This window comes from Pelodiscus sinensis, chromosome 1 (genome assembly GCF_052426305.1).
Source record: "Pelodiscus sinensis isolate ZL-2025 chromosome 1, ASM5242630v1, whole genome shotgun sequence".
In the NCBI taxonomy this organism is placed as follows: domain Eukaryota; kingdom Metazoa; phylum Chordata; order Testudines; family Trionychidae; genus Pelodiscus; species Pelodiscus sinensis.
The window spans coordinates 255,978,321-255,999,339 of record NC_143052.1 but is presented as its reverse complement, the minus strand read 5'-3'; the positions used below and the strand labels follow the sequence as shown (position 1 = coordinate 255,999,339).

Below are 21,019 nucleotides of genomic sequence, written 5' to 3'. Positions count from 1 at the left end.
CCGGAAAATACGGTACACTTGTTAACATTATTATTATCTCTTGTCAGAAAATTGATACTTTTCAGCTATATGGGAAAGTGGCACTTGATTTTTCAAAAACTATCCATACCCTTTTCTCTCCACACAAAGTCAAACAAACCTTTATTGCATATTCTAAATTGCTACCTAGAAGTAGTATATAAACACTGAAGACAACTTCTTCAGAAATAAGCTTCTATATTATTAAATGCAAAAACCCTGAGTTTTGCAACATTTAAGAGGCAGGTCAAACTTAAAATCCCACTAGTGTATAAAGAACTGTGACTTTCTAATATTACACATAACCTGTGAAATAACTAAAATTGTAAAAAGTTAAAGAAATACTATTTTCTGTGTTTGCCCCTGATTTGTCTCCTTTATGAATTTGACAGAACTTGCTATGCAGTTGCTGTTCTGTTAATATTTCCTGTACTTCTGTCTCAGACATACATCCCTAGATCCGTCAAAGGATGTTTAACAGCAGCAGCAGAAGCAGCTGCTCTGAGTTTTGTGTGATATTGATCTCTCTTTTTCAGGAAAATTGCATAAAAAGAGACCAAGAGGAACAAGTAAGCAACTGGCAGAGAATATTTCTTCACTTCAGGTATGTCTACACTTCATTCCTCTCAAGAGAAAAGAATTCAAATGCAGACACCCAAAACTGCAAATTAAGCGGGGATTTAAATATCCCGCACTTCATTTGCATAATCGCATTATGGCGCTATTTCAAAATAGCGTTATTTCGAGAGAGAAAATGGGGTTATTTCGAGATAAAACCCTTCCTTTGAAATACCGCTTACTCCCCAGGTCAGCCACAGAAGCAGGTTGCCAGGACCGAGGACTGCTGACACTCCTGGAAGGGAGGAAAATGGAGATCTGGGCACGGTTGGAGGGCAGAGTCCTTAGGAGGACACCACTGTCATAAGAACATAAAAATGGCCATACTGAGTCAGACCAAAGGTCCACCTAACCTAGTATCCTGTCTGCAGACAGTGGCCAGTGCCAGATGCCTCAGAAGGAAGGAATAAAACTGGGAATCATCAAGCAATTCCTCTCCTGGTATCCATTCCCTGCCTCTGATACAGGTTAGGGACACCCAGGGGCGGCCTAAAGCGGGCTGCGGCAGCTAGCACCCCATGCGGTATGCGCGATCGGAACCCCCGCCTGCACGGCCATCAATGGAGCGACATCATCATTGGGCGCCCCGGGCGCCCCGTGATGTCATCATCGGGCACTGTTGATGGCGACGCCCTAGGCAACAGCCAATTCGGCCTACAGTCACAGGCTGCCCATGGGGACACCAAATAGTCATTGATGGACCTAACCTCCATGAATTTACCTAGTTCTTTCTTGAACCCTGCAGGAAAACTGGCAACTCCTCCACCAAATAGGTTCATAAAAGAACTGATTTTGGGATAATGAATGAAGGAGCATTATGAAACATTTAGAAATAAGGGCACTCTCAACTGGTCACACTTTGAAAGCATAAGCAAAAAAAGGAGAAATCCACTTTTTTGAACAACTGAATGGGAACTTTTGGACGACAATGTTATGCATAAGAATTTTTGCAGTACATGCTTTATAAATTATGTAATCTTTTGGACAGAATCTATGTACATTGTATATATGCAATTATCCTGTTAATGTATGTTTAACTTACAACAGCTGCGTTAAGATTAAAGCCTACTCCATAAGGTATTAGGGCCTGATTTCCCAACAAGATGAGTGTCTGAAACTCTCATTCGTTTCAATGAGATTTGGGTTTCTGAGCAGACTTACAAAATAGTCTCATGTCTTTTCATTAACTGAGGACAGAGCATAATTAGTGAATTAAACACAAGAAAAGTGAAGTAAAAGAAGGGATTTGAAATCAATTGTTTTAATTTAAGAACAGATCAACATTTAAAATAATTTACTCCTCTTTATTATAAATCAATTAAAAGTTGCTACATTAATACAAAAATATTCCATAGGTATAATTTGATTGTCACTGTATGCATAATTCAAGAAACAAAGGCATACCTTCTGATTTTTCTCTATCTCGTTTCGCATTTGCTGGTTAACAGGAATTCTGGTCAAAGATCTGTAGGAATAAAATACTGGTATTATTCAGACATTCTACATTTAAACAAATGTTCTTCCATACATAATGTATGTTATTTTAAGGAGTACAGTGAGCAGCTTTAAAAAAAAAACCAAATCTAAAGCTGCTTCAATATCTAAGATATTATTCCACCTTCTTTATGTTAATTTTAGGGTGTACCCAGCATTTTGTACATACTGAAGTTACAAAAGTTTCCAAGATATATCATCTTAGTCCATAATTTCAAATGTAGACGTTTAAGTTAGTTATCTCCATATCTAGGCAATTAAATCAAAGTGGTCTGAAGTTCTTAATTCTGACCTTAGGCCACTGGAAAATATTATTAACAACCACTTATAAAGGTAGTCTAGGCATTAGATAATGTATTTGGGGACTGAGCCACCTAAATTATGTTTCCAACTCATTTCGGCAACTCAAATTACCCATCTAAAAAATGGTAACAACACACACATAACAGGGCTTAATTAGCATTCCAACATGCTTTGGAATCTCTGCAGGAGATGCTCTATAGCAAGTTCAAAGTATTATTAACAGTGGATATCTTTACTTAAATTAAATTTCTCCTATATCTGCAGCAACCATATTTTGCCCCCTTCATCATTTAAGAAAGTTGTTGAAGGTCTTATCAACTTTATTTCATGTATGTAAATATATGCCTCCAAAAATATAATCCATCTCCAAGAAAGACCACTGGAGAAAGTGTAGGAAGCACATTATGCTGCCTCAAGAGGTTGTTAGAGGCTTTCAAGCTGATTTTTTTTTCCAAGGACAAGCAAAGCTTTCTTGTTAAGATTTAGCTGACAGAAAAAAATCATGAACCTGTTCTAGCACTCAAGAAAAGGATAGATGAATTAGTATAACATTAATATGGTGGCACCCGGGAACATGCAAATGAAGTCCGGGATATTTAAATCCTGGGTTTCATTTGCAAGTTCAAATGACTACATTAGCCACCCTAGTTCAAACTAGGGTGGCTAGTGTAGCCATACCCTAATTGTGAGAACAAAACAACTTAAAGCCTCAATAGCTGCAAGGGGTACAGATGAGCTTTTTGTTTCCTTTAATTTAGCTTTTTCTTATTCAATGCTTTCAGATAATACATTTCTAAGGAAAGAAAATGATGGCAAGACAACTCTAAGGAAGGCACTGTCCTATATGAGACAAGAATAAAATTGGAAAAACAGAAATGAGAGCTACAGAGAACACAAAATTTCCAGCTAGTAATTAGTTATCATTCCAACTGTTAAAGAAAGTGAGGAGTAGAAACTCAGGGTCTATTATATCATAGAGAGCTAGAAAAATACAGACTAGATTGTGGTTTATAAAGGTATTAATATTAGTAAATATTTGGGATGATCTGAATACTTATTCATGCCTTCACATCTCATGAATAATACAGTCATCCTCATAAAACTTTTATAACCTCAGAACCATAAATATCTCTATGCACACACAAATACACTGAATATCCTACTATAAGTATCAACTGGTATTTTTAAAGTATAAACTTTGAATGCAGAAGGGCAAAAATGGAAACAAGATAGAAGGATTTTTTTCAAAAATGCAAACATATATAAATGAAGAATTATAATAAAGAAAATATAAGCATAAGGATTCATAAGAAAACTTAAAAGTGGTTTAGAAATGCCAGCATAACACCCAAATGAGAAATGAAGAACAAAGATTAGGGGGAAAAAACATCATTAAGCTAAAGCCTGAAAGCAATTGGCTCTGAAGCAGAGTTTTGAGAGAGCCTGATACAAGCAATAAGCATCATTTAGAAACACAGAGCTTATATAACATCTTCTCCATCATAAAGTATTTCTATAATTGATCGACATTATTACTGAGAGTTAAATTGGCCAGAGGAATAATTTAGCCACTAAATAAGTAGGATGTACTAGGCTAAAAAACTGTGTGATGTATAATCATCAACACAGTACATACCATTCTGGCCCTGTATCAATATTTTCAGTCTTGGAGGAGCGAGTCATTTTTTAAGAAAAAGTAATTTGGTTCTGTGTGAATCAGACTACATTTGGCATTGTTTACAGTTCATTATATTATTATTTGTATTAAATTAGCTCATACAGGCCTCAATCAGAATTAGTGCTCCGTCATGCAGGGCACTGTGTAGATACAAAACAGAACGGGAACATAATTTTGGATGTGTTATCTCCAATGCTTAAAAGGATTTTTTATAGTAAGATAAGTGAATAATAAATTACTAACTGTCCCTGTGCCCAACCATTGTTAGCCATAATGTCATGTTTTTGGAGGAGGCAGGTTATGAAAAAATGTGAAGGGGAGAGGATAGTGGAGGACTGAGGAGAACATTGCATGAATAAAATAACAAGGAGTCCTGAGGCACCTTAAAGACTAACAGATTTATTTTGGCATAAGCTTTTGTGGGCAAAAACTCACTTCATCAGATGGATGGAGTGGAAATTACAGAGGTCTCCACTCCATGCATCTGACAAGTGATGATCTGATGAAGCCTGGAAAATCCACCAATCCCACTGAGAGAAACAGGACCATACCCATGAACAAAGTTATTCACATATGTAAGGGTACGTCTAGACTACAAGCCTCTTTCAAAAGAGGCTTTTTCGAAAGATTCTTTCAAAAAAGCCTCTTTCAAAAGAGAGCGTCTAGACTGCAACCTCTTCTTTCGAAAAAGTGAGCCGCTTTTTCGAAAGAGAGCACCCAGAAAGTCTGGATGCTCTGTTTCGAAAAAGCCCTGTTTGCATTCAAGAACGGCTTTTTTTGAAAAAACACTTTCAAAAAAAGGCGTTATTCCTCGGGAAATGATTACCGCCATTGAAAGAAAAGCCGCGTTCTTTCGATTTAATTTCGAAAGAACGCAGCTGTAGTCTAGACACAGTTGAAGTTTTTTCGAAAAAAGGCTACTTTTTTTGAAAAAACCCTGCAGTCTAGACACAGCAAGTGTCTGAAGGACTGAACCCTTAATTTATAAAGGTCTCCATGAACCAGACGGAAAATCATTAAGCTCAGTCCTTCTAACAGTTACTCTTTTAACTGAAGTCACTTGGACTCCTTCCTAGAGTAACTGTACAAGACCATGATTATCTGTTTGCAGGATTGCACCCAAATCTCTAAAATATTCATTAAATTCAAACACAAGCATAAATAAATAAACAATTGATACTCAATAATAAACAATTTTGTCATACCTGGCCTTTATTGGGAAGTTCTGAGAAATGCCTTTCATTACCTTTAAGACATTATAAACAGGGGTGGAGAAAATTTGAGAAGCTGCTTGAAAACTTAAATCTGTAAGAAAAAAATATCACTGGAGAACGCAACTATAAATCAACATAGTTTATATTTTGTAAAAATCAACACATTTGCAGAAGATAAGGTTTTTCCATTTAGGGTGTTTTAAATCTGAGAATATTCACAAATAATGAATATGAACTTTTTTTTCAATGAACTTTTTATCAATGTAGGAAAAATCTTTTATCAGTTATTACAGAAAGCAACACACATTCCTATTATATAAACTTTTCAATTCTATTTAAAGAATTCTAATTTTCTCTAAGTTTTACAGTCAACTTCTCACATTTGATAGGTGTGATAAAAGTAATCGATTATATGTTACAATACCTGAAAATACCTCAGACTTACTTCTATGAAACATTACTAAAAACAGTAAGAGGGAAAACTACAGTTCTACAATGATTTATAATTCAATTCAAACTGCATTTCAGGCACAGATTATCCCCCTGCAGGTCATCAGTATGGAAGCTTCATAGAAATTAATATCTTCACATCTGTTCTCCCATTCTCTTTTGTAAGGAAGTTTTTAATAATGTGTGTTTTTCATTTGACGTTTCATTTTAAAAAATTGTCAGTGAGACATACAATGGTTTTATAATAACCCCAGAATTTAAAAAAAAAGACAGAACCCAAGATGTGTTTCTCTGTATTTTACCTGGATCTGATTGTGAGGATGAGGTGCTATTTTCTGTCTGACTTAACATTAATAGAAAAGTTCAGAAATCAAATGTACCAAATTAATGCCCCCGGTTTTCTATAGTGTAAAATGTTTGAAACTTTCCTTTAGTTTGTTACTACTAAAATAATAAGAACAACATCAAATTAATGTTATTTTAAAAATACTAACCTTTCCAGGAAAGGTGAACTCTTCAGAATGAATGGATTACTCACCTTGTGACTGGAGTTCTTCAAGATGTGTTTGTGATTCTGTATAAAAAAGGTACAGGCAGTCCCCGGGTTACGTACAAGATAGGGACTGTAGGTTTGTTCTTAAGTTGAATCTGTATGTAAGTCGGAACTGTCGTCCAGATTCAGCCGCTGCTGAAACTGACCGCCAGTTCTGACTTACATACAGATTCAACTTAAGAACCCCAAGCTTCCCCAAGTCAGCTGCTGCTGAAACTGATCAGCGGCTGATTCCAGGAAGCCTGGGGCAGAGCAACTCTGCCTCAGGCTTCCTGTAGTCAGCGCTGGTCAGTTTCAGCAGCGGCTGACTTGGGGACGCCTTGGGCAGAGCAGCTGGGGTGCTGCTGGGTTGCTCCAGTAGCACCGCTCCTCGGCGCTACTGGACCAACCCAGCAGCACCCCAGCTGCTCTGCCCCAGGCGTCCTGATTCAGCCTCTGCTGAAACTGACCAGCAGCGGCTGAATCAGGACCTGGGGCAGAGCAGCTGGGGTGCTGCCGGGTTGGTCCAGTAGTGCCCAGAACGGCGCTGCAGGACCAATCAGCAGCGCCCTAGCTGCTCTGCTCCAGGGTCCAAAACAAAAGCCTGGTCTTCTGGGGGGGGGGGACACTAGCCGCACCCCCCCCCCCCCAGCAGACCAGGGACACGGGGAGCAGAGCCGCAGCGGCAGCGGGGAGCCGAGCCTCTGAGGCTTTGCTCTGGCAAAGCCTCAGAGGCGCGGGACCCCCCCGCGGCTGCGGCTTCAGTCCCGGTGCCTGTGGTCTGCTGGGGACCGTCCCCAGCAGACCACAGGCATGGGACTGAAGTGGCAGCAGCGGCGGGTTCCCGCGCTTCTGAGGCTTTGCTCTGGCAAAGCCTCAGAAGCGCGGGAACCCGCCCGGTGCCCCTGGTTTGCTGGAGACGGTCTCCAGCAGACCAGGGGCACTGGAGCAGCTTACGAACGGGGCTCTCTCGCCCCGGAGATCGCAGGTAACAATCCGCTCCCTCGACCTCCGGGGCGAGAAAGCCCTGTTCGTAAATGCGGATCCGACATAAGTCGGATCTGCGTAAGTCGGGGACTGCCTGTACTGCAATACACTGGTGTAGTCACCACTTTTACAAAATTGTGATAAATCTTGCACTAAGTATGCCTTGTGAGCTATCATTGGAAAAGTTGTGGTTTGCTGGATGTTACTGTCATATTATAATATGTGTATTTACATTGTGTCTGGAGTTATGAGATTTTTCTGCATGCCTGTAACTCAAACATGTTGTAAGTCTGAGAAATGCCTACAGATTAACTCTCCTGTAATGATCCTACTAATCAGTCTCAGAGACATCTCATATTAACACATCCTACAAAGATTATATAGGTAAAATTTGCAATTCAAATGAAGGGCTGGTAACTGAGTACCTCCTTGCTGAAGTTGTTTCACCCAGTACCTAAGCAAGGAACTCCTTGACCCCATGTCACAGCCAGGATTTTTACAGAAAAATGGTCAAGATGAAAAAAGGGAAACCTTTTGGTACCTCTTACATACCACAGCTCTTGACTGATGAATTCTAACAAGGAAAAATCTGAACAAAAGACTGAGGTCTCCAGTATTCTTTGCATAAACTACAGAGACTTATAAAAAACCCACCATCTCTGCTAGCATTTTGCATTTACAAACTCTAATTAATCTGAAATATATTTTACCTGAATTTAACGTCAAATAACTCTAATCTTTTTTGTTAGATAACAAACTTTAGTTTACTCAAATAATTAGCTGGCAGCGTTATCTTTGGTGAGATATGAAGTATACCTTGACTTAGGGTAAAGGGTGGCTCTTTGGAGCCAGGTGTAACCTAAGTAGTGGTGATTTTAGTTCTAATAGTCTTCCATCACATAAATACAGTTGATCTGGATGGAAAAATAGGCTGGTGTACCTAAAGGGACTTGCAAGTAGCTTCATGGGAAAAGACTGGTATCTTCCGTAACTGGTGTTCTTTGACATGTGTTACTCATGTCCATTCCAAGTTAGGTGTGAGTGCACCGCTTGTATAGTCATTGGAAAACTTTTCCCTAGCAGGAATCTGTAGGTAGTAGGGGAGACCACTAGAGTGATGCCAGTATGGCAAAGTATATAGCCCCCTGCCAACTTTCCCCTCCCTCAGTTCCTTCTTGCCACAAGCTACTCCAGAGAGGAGATGGGAGGATTTTGAAATGGACATGAGCAACACATCTCGAAGAACACAAGTCACAGAAGTTACATAGCTGTCTTTTCTTCTTTAAGCGATTGATCATGTGCATTCCAAGTTAGGTGATTCCCAAGCTGCTATGCGGCAGAGGGATCAGAAATCACCTTACTGCTGTTTGCAAGTGCAGCAGCATCCCTAGCCTGATGTTGGATATCATAGCGAGACATGAATGTGGCTGCTCACCTAATGTCTTCGACAGGGACATGAGCAAGAAAGGCCATTGCTGAGGCCTTAGCCTGAATTGAATAGGTGGAGCTGGGACCTTTGCCAGGACATGGCATGTGCGAATGCAAGATTTAATCCATGAGGAGATCCTCTGGAAGGTGACAGGAAGCCCTTTTATCCTATCTGCTATGGTCACAAACAATTGGCTGGATTTCTTGTATGGCTTAGTGTGCTCCAGGTAAAATGTTATGGCACGCCTCACATCTAGGGAATGCAAAGACTGGTCCCCAAGTGGTAAGGTGAGGCTTGGGGTAAAACATTGGCAGGAAAATGTCTTGAGACACATGAAAATGGGAGACAGCCTTTGGGAGGTACGAACGGTGGGATCTAAGTTCTACCTTATCTTAAAAAAAACCAACAGTATGGGGGGGTTCAGACACTAATGCTTAAATTTCAGAAACTCATCTAACCAAAGAAATGGCCACAAAACAAGAAAGAATACTCACTTCGTGCACTGGTGTTCTTTGAAATGGGTGTCTCTGTGGGCACTCCACTGTAGGCGGTCTGGCACTCTGTGCTTAGAACTGGAACTTTTCATCAGCAATACTACCTCCCCCAGGTGGTAGTGCAAATGTGTCAACACACACACGCCATCAATTCCACATTTGTTCCTCTCTACCATGAAGAGATGTTGCAACTCGGAAATAGAGGGGAGGAGAGCAGGTCCACAGGGACACGCATCTCAAAGAACACCAGTTACAGCACAAGGTGAGTAATCTTTTGTTTCTTCTTCAAGAAGTGTCTCTGTGGGGGCTCAACTGAAGGGGTGTGTCTAAACTACACCCCTCTTTCAAAAGAGGGATATAAATTAGACAGACCAAAATTGCAAATGAAGCTGGGATTTGAATTGTTCGTGCTTCATTTGCATAATGGCGGCTGTGTGTTCTTTCGAAAAAGGGCTTTTTGACAGTAAAACTGCCGTCTAGAAGTGAGGAGTATAAGATCTTTTGAGAAAGGAGTTTTTTTCTGAAAGAACTCCGTCTAGATGGCGGTTTTACTGTCGAAAAGCCCTTTTTCAAAAGATCCTATACTCCTCATTTCTGGCCGCCATTATGCAAATGAAGTGCAGGAAATTCAAATCCGGGCTTCATTTGCCATTTCAATTTATTTACATCCCTCTTTTGAAAGAGGGGTGTAGTTTAGACATGCCCTAAGTGATTACAGAGCAGCGCCCTCAGTCTGTGGAAGGAGGGGTTTCAGATGTGGATGGTGGACAGCAGTGAGGACCACCTGTGCGAAAGCAGGAAACTGCAAAGTGTAAGTATCTATAGTATAATGTTTTGTAAATGTACTAACTGATGCCCAAGATGCTGCCCTACAGAAGTCCTTGATGGGCACATTATGTAGTGAGGGAACATGTTGCCTGAGCTCAAAGGGTGAGCAGCTCAGGGTGTTAAGAACGAGACTGAGATCCCAAGAGACTGCTGCCAACTTTATAGGGGGAAAAATATTGTTGAGGACTTTTAGAAACTTCTTAGTGGTGGGGTGACAATACAGTGTGGCCATCCATGACCTTGAGCTCGCTTGAGAGATCCACTAGGTGTACCTTTATGGATGAATTGGAAAGATTCTGGGTTTTTTTAAATAAAATAAGATATTCTAAGACTGCTATCAACTGTGTCAAGTGAGGATCATAGAATACTAGGACTGGAAGGGACCTCGAGAGGTCATCGAGTCCAGTCCCCTGCCCTCATAGCAGGACCAAATACTGTCTAGACCATCTCTGATAGACATTTATCTAACCTACTCTTAAATATCTCCAGAGATGGGGATTCCACAACCTCCCTGGGCAATTTATTCCACTGTTTAACTACCCTGACAGAAACTTTTTCCTAATGTCCAACCTAAACCTCCCTTGCTGCAATTTTAAGCCCATTGCTTCTTGTTCTATTCTCAGAGGCCAAGATGAACAAGTTTTCTCCCTCCTCCTTATGACACCCTTTTAGATACCTGAAAACAGCTATCATGTCCTCCCTCAGTCTTCTCTTTTCTAAACTAAACAAACCCAATTCTTTCAGCCTTCCTTCATAGGTCATGTTCTCTAGATCTTTAATCATTCTTGTTGCTCTTCTCCGGACCCTCTCCAATTTCTCCACATCCTTCTTGAAATGCAGTGCCCAGAACTGGATACAATACTCCTACTGAGGCCTAACCAGCTCAGAGTAGAGCGGAAGAATGACTTCTCGTGTCTTGCTCACAACACATTTGTTAATGCATCCCAGAATCATGTTTGCTTTTTTTGCAACAGCGTCACACTGCTAATTCATATTCAGCTTGTGGTCCACTATAACCTCTACATCCCTTTCTGCCGTACTCCTTCCTAGAAAAGTCGCTTCCCATTCTGTATGTGTGAAACTGATTGTTCCTTCCTAAGAGGAGCACTTTGCATTTGTCTTTATTAAACTTCATCCTGTTTACCTCAGACCACTTCTCCAATTTGTCCAGATCATTTTCAATTCTAAATCTATCCTTGAGAGCAGTCGCAACTCCTCTCAGCTTGGTATCATCTGCAAACTTAATAAGCGTACTTTCTATGCCAATATCTAAATCGTTGATGAAGATATTGAACAAAGCTGGTCCCAAAACAGACCCCTGCAGAACCCCCCCTTGCTATGCCTTTCCAGCAGGATTGAGAACCATTAATAACTACTCTCTGAGTACGGTTATCCAGCCAGTTATGCACCCACCTTATAGTAGCCCCATCTAAGTTGTATTTGCCTAGTTTATTGATAAGAATATCATGCGAGAACGTATCAAACGCCTTACTAAAGTCTAGGTACACCATATCCACTGCTTCTCCCTTATTCACAAGGCTCGTTATCCTATCAAAGAAAGCTATCAGATTGGTTTGACATGATTTATTCTTTATAAATCCATGCTGGCTGTTCCCTATCACCTTGCCACCTTCCAAGTGTTTACAGATGATTTCTCCTTAATTACTTATTCCCTGGCACAGAAGTTAAACTAACTGGTCTGTAGTTTCCTGGGTTGGTCTTATTTCCCTTTTTATAAATGGGCACTATATTTGCCCTTTTCCAGTCTTCTGGAATCTCTCCTGTCTCCCATGATTTTCCAAAGATGATAGCTAGAGGCTCAGATACCTCCTCTATCAGCTCCTTGAGTATTCTAGGATGCATTTCATCAGGCCCTCGTGACTTGCAGGCATCTAACTTTTCTAAGTGATTTTTAACTTGTTCTTTTTTTTATTTTATCTTCTAAACCTACCCCCTTCCCACTAGCATTCACTATGTTAGGCATTCCTATAGACTTCTCAGAGAAGACCGAAACAAAGAAGTCATTGAGCATCTCTGCCATTTCCAAGTTTCCTGTTACTGTTTCTCCCTTCTCACTGACCAGTAGGCCTACCCTGTCATTGGTCTTCCTCTTGCTTCTAATGTATTTATAAAAAAGCTTTCGTTTCCCTTTATTCCTGTAGCTAGTTTGAACTCATTTTGTGCCTTTGCCTTTCTAATCTTGCCCCTGCATTCCTGTGTTGTTTGCCTATATTCATCCTTTGTAATTTGTCCTACTTTCCATTTTTTATATGACTTCTTTTTTATTTTTAGATCATGCAAGATCTCGTGGTTAAGCCAAGGCAGTCTTTTGCCATATTTTCTATCTTTCCAACACAGCGGAATAGCTTGCTTTTGGACCCTTAACAATGTCCCTTTGAAAAACTGCCAACTCTCCTCAGTTATTTTTCCCCCTGGCTGTGTCTACATTGGCACCCTTTTCCGGAAAAGGGATGCTAATGAGACCAGTTGGAATTGCAAATGCTGCGGGAGATTTAAATATTCCCCGCGGCATTTGCATGAACATGGCTGCCGCTTTTTTCCGGCTCGGGGCTTTGCCGGAGAAAAGCGCCAGTCTAGACGGAATCTTTCGGAAAATAAAGCCTTTTCCAGAAGATCCCTTATTCCTTAGAGATGCGAATAGATGGATTGTCTTTGCAGTGGATGGGATGGCCTCATGTTCTGAACATGCCATAGTTAGACAATCATCCAGATATGGGAAGATTATTATGCCCCAGTTTCTGAGATGAGCTACTGCCACGGCCAATATTTTGGAAAATCTCTGGGTGCAGAGGACAGGCCGAATGGGAAGACCCAGTACTGATAATGTTGGTGCTTTAGAGTAAATCTTAGAAATTTTCTATGTGACAATAAAATTGATATGTGAAAATAGACATCCTGAAGGTTGAAGACAACATCTAGTTTCCTTGTGCCAGGGATGGAATTACCTTTGCTAGAGTTACCATAGTGAATCATTGCTTTTTTAGATATTTGTTCAGTCTGTGTAAGTCCAGGATGGGTCTACAGCCTCCTGATTTTTTTGGAAAGAAGAAGTATCTTGAGTAGAATCTTCTTCCCCTGTGATGAGCTGGTACAATTTCGTTTGCCCCAATCTGGAGTAATCTGTTTATCTCCTGGGCTGTGTCTACATTGGCATCCCTTTCCGGAAAAGGGATGCTAATGAGACACATCGCAATTGCAAATCCGCGGGGAATTTAAATATCCCTCGCGGCATTTGCATTTACATGGCTGCCGCTTTTTTCCGGCTTGGGGATAAGCCGGAGAAAAGCGCCAGTCTAGACGTGATTCTCCGGAAAATAAGCCCTTTTCCGGAGGATTTCTTATTCCTACTTGAAAGTAGGAATAAGAAATCCTCCGGAAAAGGGCTTATTTTCCGGAGAATCACGTCTAGACTGGTGTTTTTCTCCGGCTTATCCCCAAGCCGGAAAAAAGCGGCAGCCATGTAAATGCAAATGCAATTGCGATGTGTCTCATTAGCATCCCTTTTCCGGAAAGGGATGCCAATGTAGACACAGCCCTGTTGTAGCAGAGACTCATGAGAAGGGTCCCTGAAGAGGGACAGAGAAGGGTTTTGGCTGGAGGGAATTTGGTGAATGGTATCGTGAGGCCTTTCTGTCTGACTTCTGAGACCCAATTGTGTGTGGTGATATCGACCCATGCATGGTAAAAGGACTGCAGATTGAATTGCTATCAAGCATTTGTTGGAAACGATGTCAAACCCTTGACCAGATGTTCGAAAAGTTTGTCAGCTGTTGGTGGACTGGGACGTGGTAGGTTGTTTCTGTGTTTCTCTATGTTTCTGTTGCCTCTGTCTCCTTCTTAAATCATAGCTTCTCTGGGATGAGTACAATGAGGATGCTCTGCTCTGAGGTGTGAATTGTTTAATGTAGTTTCTTCCTTGGTTGGGGAACATACATGCCCAGGGTCTTTAATATCACTCATGAGTCCTTGAGCGAATCTAGTGAGGCATCTGTGGTCGTGGAAAAAATTTTGGCACTCAAATGGAAGATTCTCAACAGTATTCTGTACCTCCCTAGGGAATCCTGAGAGGTGCAGCCAGGAGATACACTGCATGACTACTGACGTAGCTAAGGATCATGCTACAGTATTAGCTATGTCAAGGGACGTTTGCATTGCCATCTTAGCTATAAGGAAGCCCTCATTTATGTTGGACTGCAAGGAACCCTTACTATCGTCAGGTAGTCATTCAATAAAATTGGTCATGTTCTCAAAATGCTGATATGTATACTTTGCTAACAGCACCTCATAATTAGCTATTCTGCTCAGGACGGAGGGCAGATAAATATGATTTTCTGCCCAGAATATCAAGCCTCTTCTATTCCTTGTCATAAGGGGTGGATTTATATCACATTTGCTTGCTTCTGTTGCTGGATGCATCAACAACCAAGGAATTTGGTGCTGGGTGTGTGAATAAAAATTCAGCCCCTTTCGCTGGGATATAATAATTCCTGTCTGTTCTTTTGGATGTTGGGGCAAATAGAAGCTGGTGTTAGCCATATGATTTTTGCTGGGTTCAATATGGCCTCATTGACTGGCAGTGCAATCTTTGATGAAGGTGAGGTCTGTAATATGTTGGTGAGTTTGTGCTGCATCTCGGGAAGCTTAACCAATAAGATGTTGAGGGTATTAGCCACCCTTTTGTATAAGCCTTGAGAAGACTTGAAATTGTGCCTCACAGTTGGCATAGGGGGCAATAATGTCTTATCAGGGGAAGAGGACAAGATGTGCAATGGATATAATGTATCTTTGCCCTGAGAATCATGCAAGTCCACTATTTCCTCCTGCATTATGTCAGATTTCATGGGTATAGGGGGCCTGTGGGCCACTATCTGAGGCCTGGGTAGTGGCATCAGTTGAGGTGCCGGTACTTGAGATTTTAAGGTACCAAAAGGGTCCCATCCCTGCCAAGGTTGTGGGAGCAGGATGGGAGGGAACCATGGAAAAGGCTACCACATCTGGGGCTCAGCCATCTGCTGCTGTAGCTGTATCTGTGCAGCTGGCTTTCGCAATGAGTGTCATGGGGAGAATGAGATCTCCTCCTCATCGTCACTGTTGCTGATGAAGATTCTCTATCACCAATGGTGAAACAGTGAGCACCCTGTCCAGCTGATGACGAGACGGACTGTATACCCGGGCCAGTCACGCCTGCAATAGTCTGGCAAAGCAGATGACATAGATGCATGATGCCATGGGTCCAAGCAGCTTCAGGCAGGTTCAGGCCATCGTGGGGAAGGCCCCCAGACCCATATCAGTTCGCACATACTTTTGAAACAGGGCTAGAGAAGGTATCCCCTGGCTGTCACAGAGTCTATGAGGGCACCTATCAACTCTAAGACCTGTGTGGGGGCCAGAGTTGACTTTTGCACATTGAGAAGTAGGCACAAATCCACCACCAAAGTACTTGGTTGTGGGTGTGTATATAAGTACTCATACCCCTTATATGAGGCAAAGTACCTGTGCTCAACCCCATTGGCAGTAGGAGGAATGAAAGCTGGGATTTGCAACAAGGCTTTCATGGTGGAGGATAATGTCTTGATAAAAGGGAGTGCTGCCCTAGACACCCCCACCCCCGATGACAAAATTTCCACCATAGGATCTCTGTCCTTGATGACATCCTCTTTGTAGGCCCAAATTCTGAGCCTTCTGCTGGGAGGAAGATTGAACCCCTATGGAGGGATCTCTTCCTAAGGCCACTGATGGGTGCTCCTGCTGATAGAGCCACTGACATCAACCTCAAACCAAGTGTTTGTGCCTGGTAATAGGCCCAGGGGGTCCAGAAGTGCTAATGGGGTGGCACCTGTCACTGAGCAGGCCACAACACTGACACCTCCTGCCTCCTCTATGGGTGACTATGCAATGAGAAGCACCACCACCTGGACCTACGAGACTCTGGTTCCAACTCTGACATATATGTGGAATGTGGAGACCACAGGGAAGTGGTAACGTACCACAAAAGTGGCCTTTTTGGCAGGGTGAGATTACCGGGAGGATTCCACCTTGTACAGGAGCTATCCTGGGATCAATGCCAAGGCAAACAGTCCCAACTAAGCAAACGGTGCCGAGGTGAAGGTGACCTCCTCAAGATAGGGGGTTTCCCTCTTGACTGAACCGATCCTAATATTGGTGACGGTGCTGGCCATCCTGACAGGGACTTACTTGGAGACGCCAACCATCCAGATATTAACTCAATGCGGTCCCAGGCTGCCTCATATTTTTTGGGACTGGAAGGCATATCCACATCTCCCATTTGGCTCTAGTGTGACAGAGTCCACTGGTACCGGACTTGATGGAATCAGCTGTGGTGCTAGACTCATGGTGCCAGAAGGGTGGGTTGTTTAAAAGGGTGTTCTGACTCAGAATGCAACCCCTTGGATTTCCAAGCCTTTGAAGTAAGGGACCTGATCCTTTCTCGCCTCTGCTGCTTTTTCTGCACTGGAGAATAGGAGTGGTGCTGTGAAGCGGCCTTTGGTGCAGATGATCACTGGTGCTGAGAGGTCTTCTTCGACTCCTTATGCAGAGCCAGTGCACTTCTCACTGACAATGGTGTGCTTTGCACAGAGGCTGATTGGTCCGGTCCCACGACCTGCAAATAGCAGGGAAGAACATAGAGTCCCTGCAGAGAACTATCAACTGCTAACAAATAACTAACTTGAAAGACATAACTATCTACGAACAATAGCTAGGGAACAAACACTTGCCCGAGGCAAGAGAAGCTAGCTCCAATGACTGTCACTGGCGGTAAGAAGTAACTCAGCGAGGGGATAGTTGGCAGGGGGCTATATACCTTGCCATACTGGCGCCACTCTAGGGGTCTCTCCTGCTCATCTATGGGTTCCTGCTAGGGAAAAGTTTTTCAATGACTGTGCACTTGAAATGCACATCAGCAATCACTCGAAGAAGAAGCATAAATTGCTGGTTTGATTAAATTCTAACCAGCCATATATCACCAGTTTGGGAGTGTCTGCCTGGTTTTAACAATCTGACTTGAAATTACTCCCTCAACCTGTGACTCATCTGATTCAGCATGGCAGTGTTGTCCTTATCTGTCATGTACTTAAAGTTGCAAATGCAATCTCTACGTCTAGAACCACAGATTTTTGCCTAATAGTGTTATCTGGTTCATAGATGTTCCTTACTCTTTGACTCCACACTACAGAAATAAAGACTGCTGACTGCTGCCATTTGAGCTCGTTCTCTACCTTTTGACCCCAGCAGGGGAAATCAGACAGTAGGGGAAAAGAGTGAATTGTGCACTATGCACAGGGAAAACACATCTTGAAGAACTCAAGTTACCATTGAGTAGTCCATCCGTCTTCAAGTGCTTCTCACGAAGTGCAATGCACTTTAGGTGTCACAGCTCAATTTCCCAACCTGACACGTTGAGTGTAGAGATTCTGAAGAACTGCCACTGTAACTTCCCAGAGATAAACTGGGTTTCCCTAAGACCCAAAAGAAACTGCTGCCACCACCCAAGTGGGTTAATAACATATAAAATAAACCCTTTTCCAGGGAAGAGGTCTCTTGGGAATCCTCTCCCTAAAGTAAAGCTCTCCCCCCATCTCCAACCTCTGTTTTGCTTGGAGTTGGGAAAACAAACTGAGGAAATCTGCAGAGAACAATGGACTTTGCCTGGGTAACTAGGCACATAAACGTAAGGACACAACAATCAACCAATACTGGTTAATCAAAACAAAGAGGAAAACTCTTTTATTATCAAAACAAAACCACTGTTGCAAGCATAATAAATGACTAGGTATTAGATAGCCATGAAGTGACAGACTCAGGGAAAATCCCTGGGCTGTAATCATTAGTCCCAAAAGAGAAAAACAATTAGTCAGATCAGACGTGATTTCCAAATCCCTAAAGAAGGAGAACAATAAACCCTAATGGACTATCTAAACTTTTCCCAACTTACACATTTGAAGAAGTCCAGCCTTGGAGAGACAACTTGTCTCCCATCTTCCTCAATACCTGGGAGAAACGGCTCTGATCTCAAACAAAAAAGAGAAAGAAAAACTCTTTCCCTGTTTGAAATTCCTATCTGCATTTTTATTGGCTGGCTGCCCGAACCCCCTCCTTAGGTGCATCTCCAGTTGCTTAACCCTTTCCTCACTCTTCAGGTAAGTCAGATTCTCTTTAGCAGCTCCTATTTATAACAAGGTGATTCACAAATAGTGTCTCTGTCAAGGAGGTGGGTATCTGGTTGGGTCCTATGTCACAAAAAACTGCAGAACTGTCTTGCCCAAACAGCCAACAGGAGCTGCTGTGTATTGTCTAGCAAAACTGTGAACAGAGCTCCAAGTTGCTGCTCTGCAAATGTCAGTAACAGGTCCGTCTGTAAAGGAAGCTACCTATGCTGCTTGAGTTCTTATTGAGTGTGCTCTCACTTCAAAGTTCACCTAATAAGAGTATGATGCACCACAAGATCCATTCTGACAGCCTCTCAGTGGAAAATGCCTCTCCTTTAATTTCTTCCAAAAATTATACAAAGTCATGTGACTTTGGAAATGATTTGTCCTTTCCAAATGCAAGGCAAAAGCATTTACATATGTGTCTTCATAGTATATAACCAGGAGTGACTTGTGACCTTTGATGCAGCGCTTAAAGCTGAGTATTTTTAGCATATACTTCTGAAAATGAAGATAACCAAGATTAGGCTGATGGGATGTGTGTGAGCTTACACAGATATAATTCTCCATGCTGGACTGGTAGTTCCAAGAATTAGGGAACCAAACCCATAAAAATATCTCATAACAAATTAACTACAAAATATTAAAATTATTAGCAGAGAGATGTTAAGAAGTCAGTATGAACCCTAAAGCTCCCAAGAGTAGTGAGGAGGAACCAAAGTGACTGCAGACCAGCAGCTCCCTTTTTTTCTCTGGTACATAGCCTAAGGTGGCAGAGGTGCAGGCGTGGACCAGATAGACACTGCTAGGGAAACATCCCCAGGTCCTAGAGTGACTGTGAAACCTGAAGTCCAGCATACAGGGACACACACTTGAAGAAGAAAAGCAGTTTTTGTTATAGCTTTTATAATCACCAACTCAGCAAAGAAGAATTAAACAAAATAAGAGTAAACGCACAAACCAACAAACAAGCACAGCATACCAAATACATACCTTGTAACTCCCAAACTTTCAGAGGTTCCAAGTTATTAGCACTTTCAATTAGGTGTTTTCTGAACTCCTTCAGATTATCTTTAAGGTCAGGATACATTTGTCTAAACCAAAACATTTTAAAAAAATCAAATTACCTCCCTCCGTCACTTACAAAACTATTTATGGCTTCATCATGGTTTGATATTTAAGGTAACAAACAAGAATTTAATACTTCTAATTCACTTCTATAAACAGAGATTAGGATTTATGAATGTGGTTACAATTTCAGGGACTCATCTTGAAAATACTAACTATGAACAGCTTCCATTTATGATTTCAAGGAGAATGGCAATTACTCAGTAATTCTCTAAGTCAGATCCTAAATAAGTCGATGAGTTATTTAACCAATACATTTCTAGCAACTAGACAATGATGTTGTCTATGAAATTAACTTTGTACCAAGTGGAGTTACATAAGAATTGTATTTTGCATATGTCCTTAAACTATTTTCACCATAATCACCTACCAAACTGTATTACATATAAGAAGTTCACACACTTTGTTGCTTCTGCAGGCTGATCTTATTTCATATACCAGAGGTCCCTTGAATCCTTCCACTCATCCCCAGAATCTCCCTATGTGCTAGCCTTCTATTGTCCTTTAATTCAAGGGCTCTCTGCAACCTCCCCACCCATGACAGGACCTTTGTGTGTTCTCCATTCCTCCCCTACATACCAAGGTGCCTCATTTTCCCATTCATATAGAGGGCTCTGTGTGCCTCCCATTTCCTCTTTCTGCCCCACCCCTGAATGCTGTTCAGAAAGGCTGGCTGTGGGAGCCATGTGCCTCTTTTGTGTGCCGCCATGGGAAGGTGAGCAGAGTCTTCACATACTGCCCTGCTCAGCACAATCTCACAGGTCCCATTGGTCAAAGGTGTCGGTAATGAAGGTGGTGCTGTGAAATTCTACAGTGACTGCCTTTGAGTGGTGGATGGAAGGCCAAAATAGTGGCCAAGTGGACTTGCCATCAAATAGATCTTTCTCCCAAAAAGTACAGCCTTTGGCTTCATTTTTTTTAGATGAACTACTGACCTGGCCCTGTCTGCCCTTTTCATTAACAGTGGACATGACCAGTGTTGCCACTGAAAGGAATGCATACAGAGTTATGAAGCTTTCTGCAGGGAAGTAATGCCTCTTTTCTGCCTTCTTAGAAAAGGCAGGGATCTTTCACAGTGATTTGGCAATCTTAGGGACTCCTGAGTGGATAAGCTGCATGACCTGGGCTGGTGTGGAGGAGGAGATCACACTGAAGATTTGTCAGACTCCTCCACAACCTCTTCAATTGTTAAGTTCAAGTTGGCAGACACCCTGTTAAGGAAGGCCTAGTGTTCCTTGAAGTTGTTCAGGGGGGTTGCAGGGAGCAGGATGGGAAATAAGCATAGGTGCTGGAACTAGAGGTGCTGGATTTACAGTCTGGTTCAATGGCTCTCAGCACTCCCACTATACAAACTGTTCCAGCATCACTAGAAACATTTTCTTTATTTTAATTTCTGCCTTACTTTAGGAAAATCAGTTGATTCTGTCTACATTCTAAGAGTATCAATCCAACTACATTTTCTGTTAAAAAGTTTGGTTATATACATATGCCAAGAATATCAAAATGTTATATTTAATAATCTGAAATGAGAATAAATAATTTATAAATACAGTTAAACAGGGAAGTACACAAACACACAAAATTAAACTAGTATTTTAGATAATATTAGGTCAACACATTGCCACAATACATTTTCACATCATATGTCTGGACTTTT

The 21,019-nt window shown here is 41.8% G+C and overlaps 1 protein-coding gene across 5 annotated transcripts in view; it reads right to left on the bottom strand.

Annotated features, from left to right (window-relative positions):
• Nucleotides 1–21,019, bottom strand: part of UGGT2 (UDP-glucose glycoprotein glucosyltransferase 2) — a 190,882-nt gene that overhangs the window by 133,751 nt on the left and 36,112 nt on the right. For 4 of the 5 annotated variants that reach the window (XM_075918804.2, XM_075918806.2, XM_075918807.2 and 1 more), the window contains 3 exons: nucleotides 19,228–19,328; nucleotides 5,317–5,416; nucleotides 2,041–2,101 (listed from right to left, as the gene is read on the bottom strand). In XM_075918804.2, the coding sequence (XP_075774919.2) occupies nucleotides 2,041–2,101; nucleotides 5,317–5,416; nucleotides 19,228–19,328 (262 nt within the window). Of the gene's footprint in view, nucleotides 1–2,040; nucleotides 2,102–5,316; nucleotides 5,417–16,261; nucleotides 16,605–19,227; nucleotides 19,329–21,019 lie in introns of those variants that run through there. The other variant, XM_075918809.2, reaches the window with a different exon arrangement.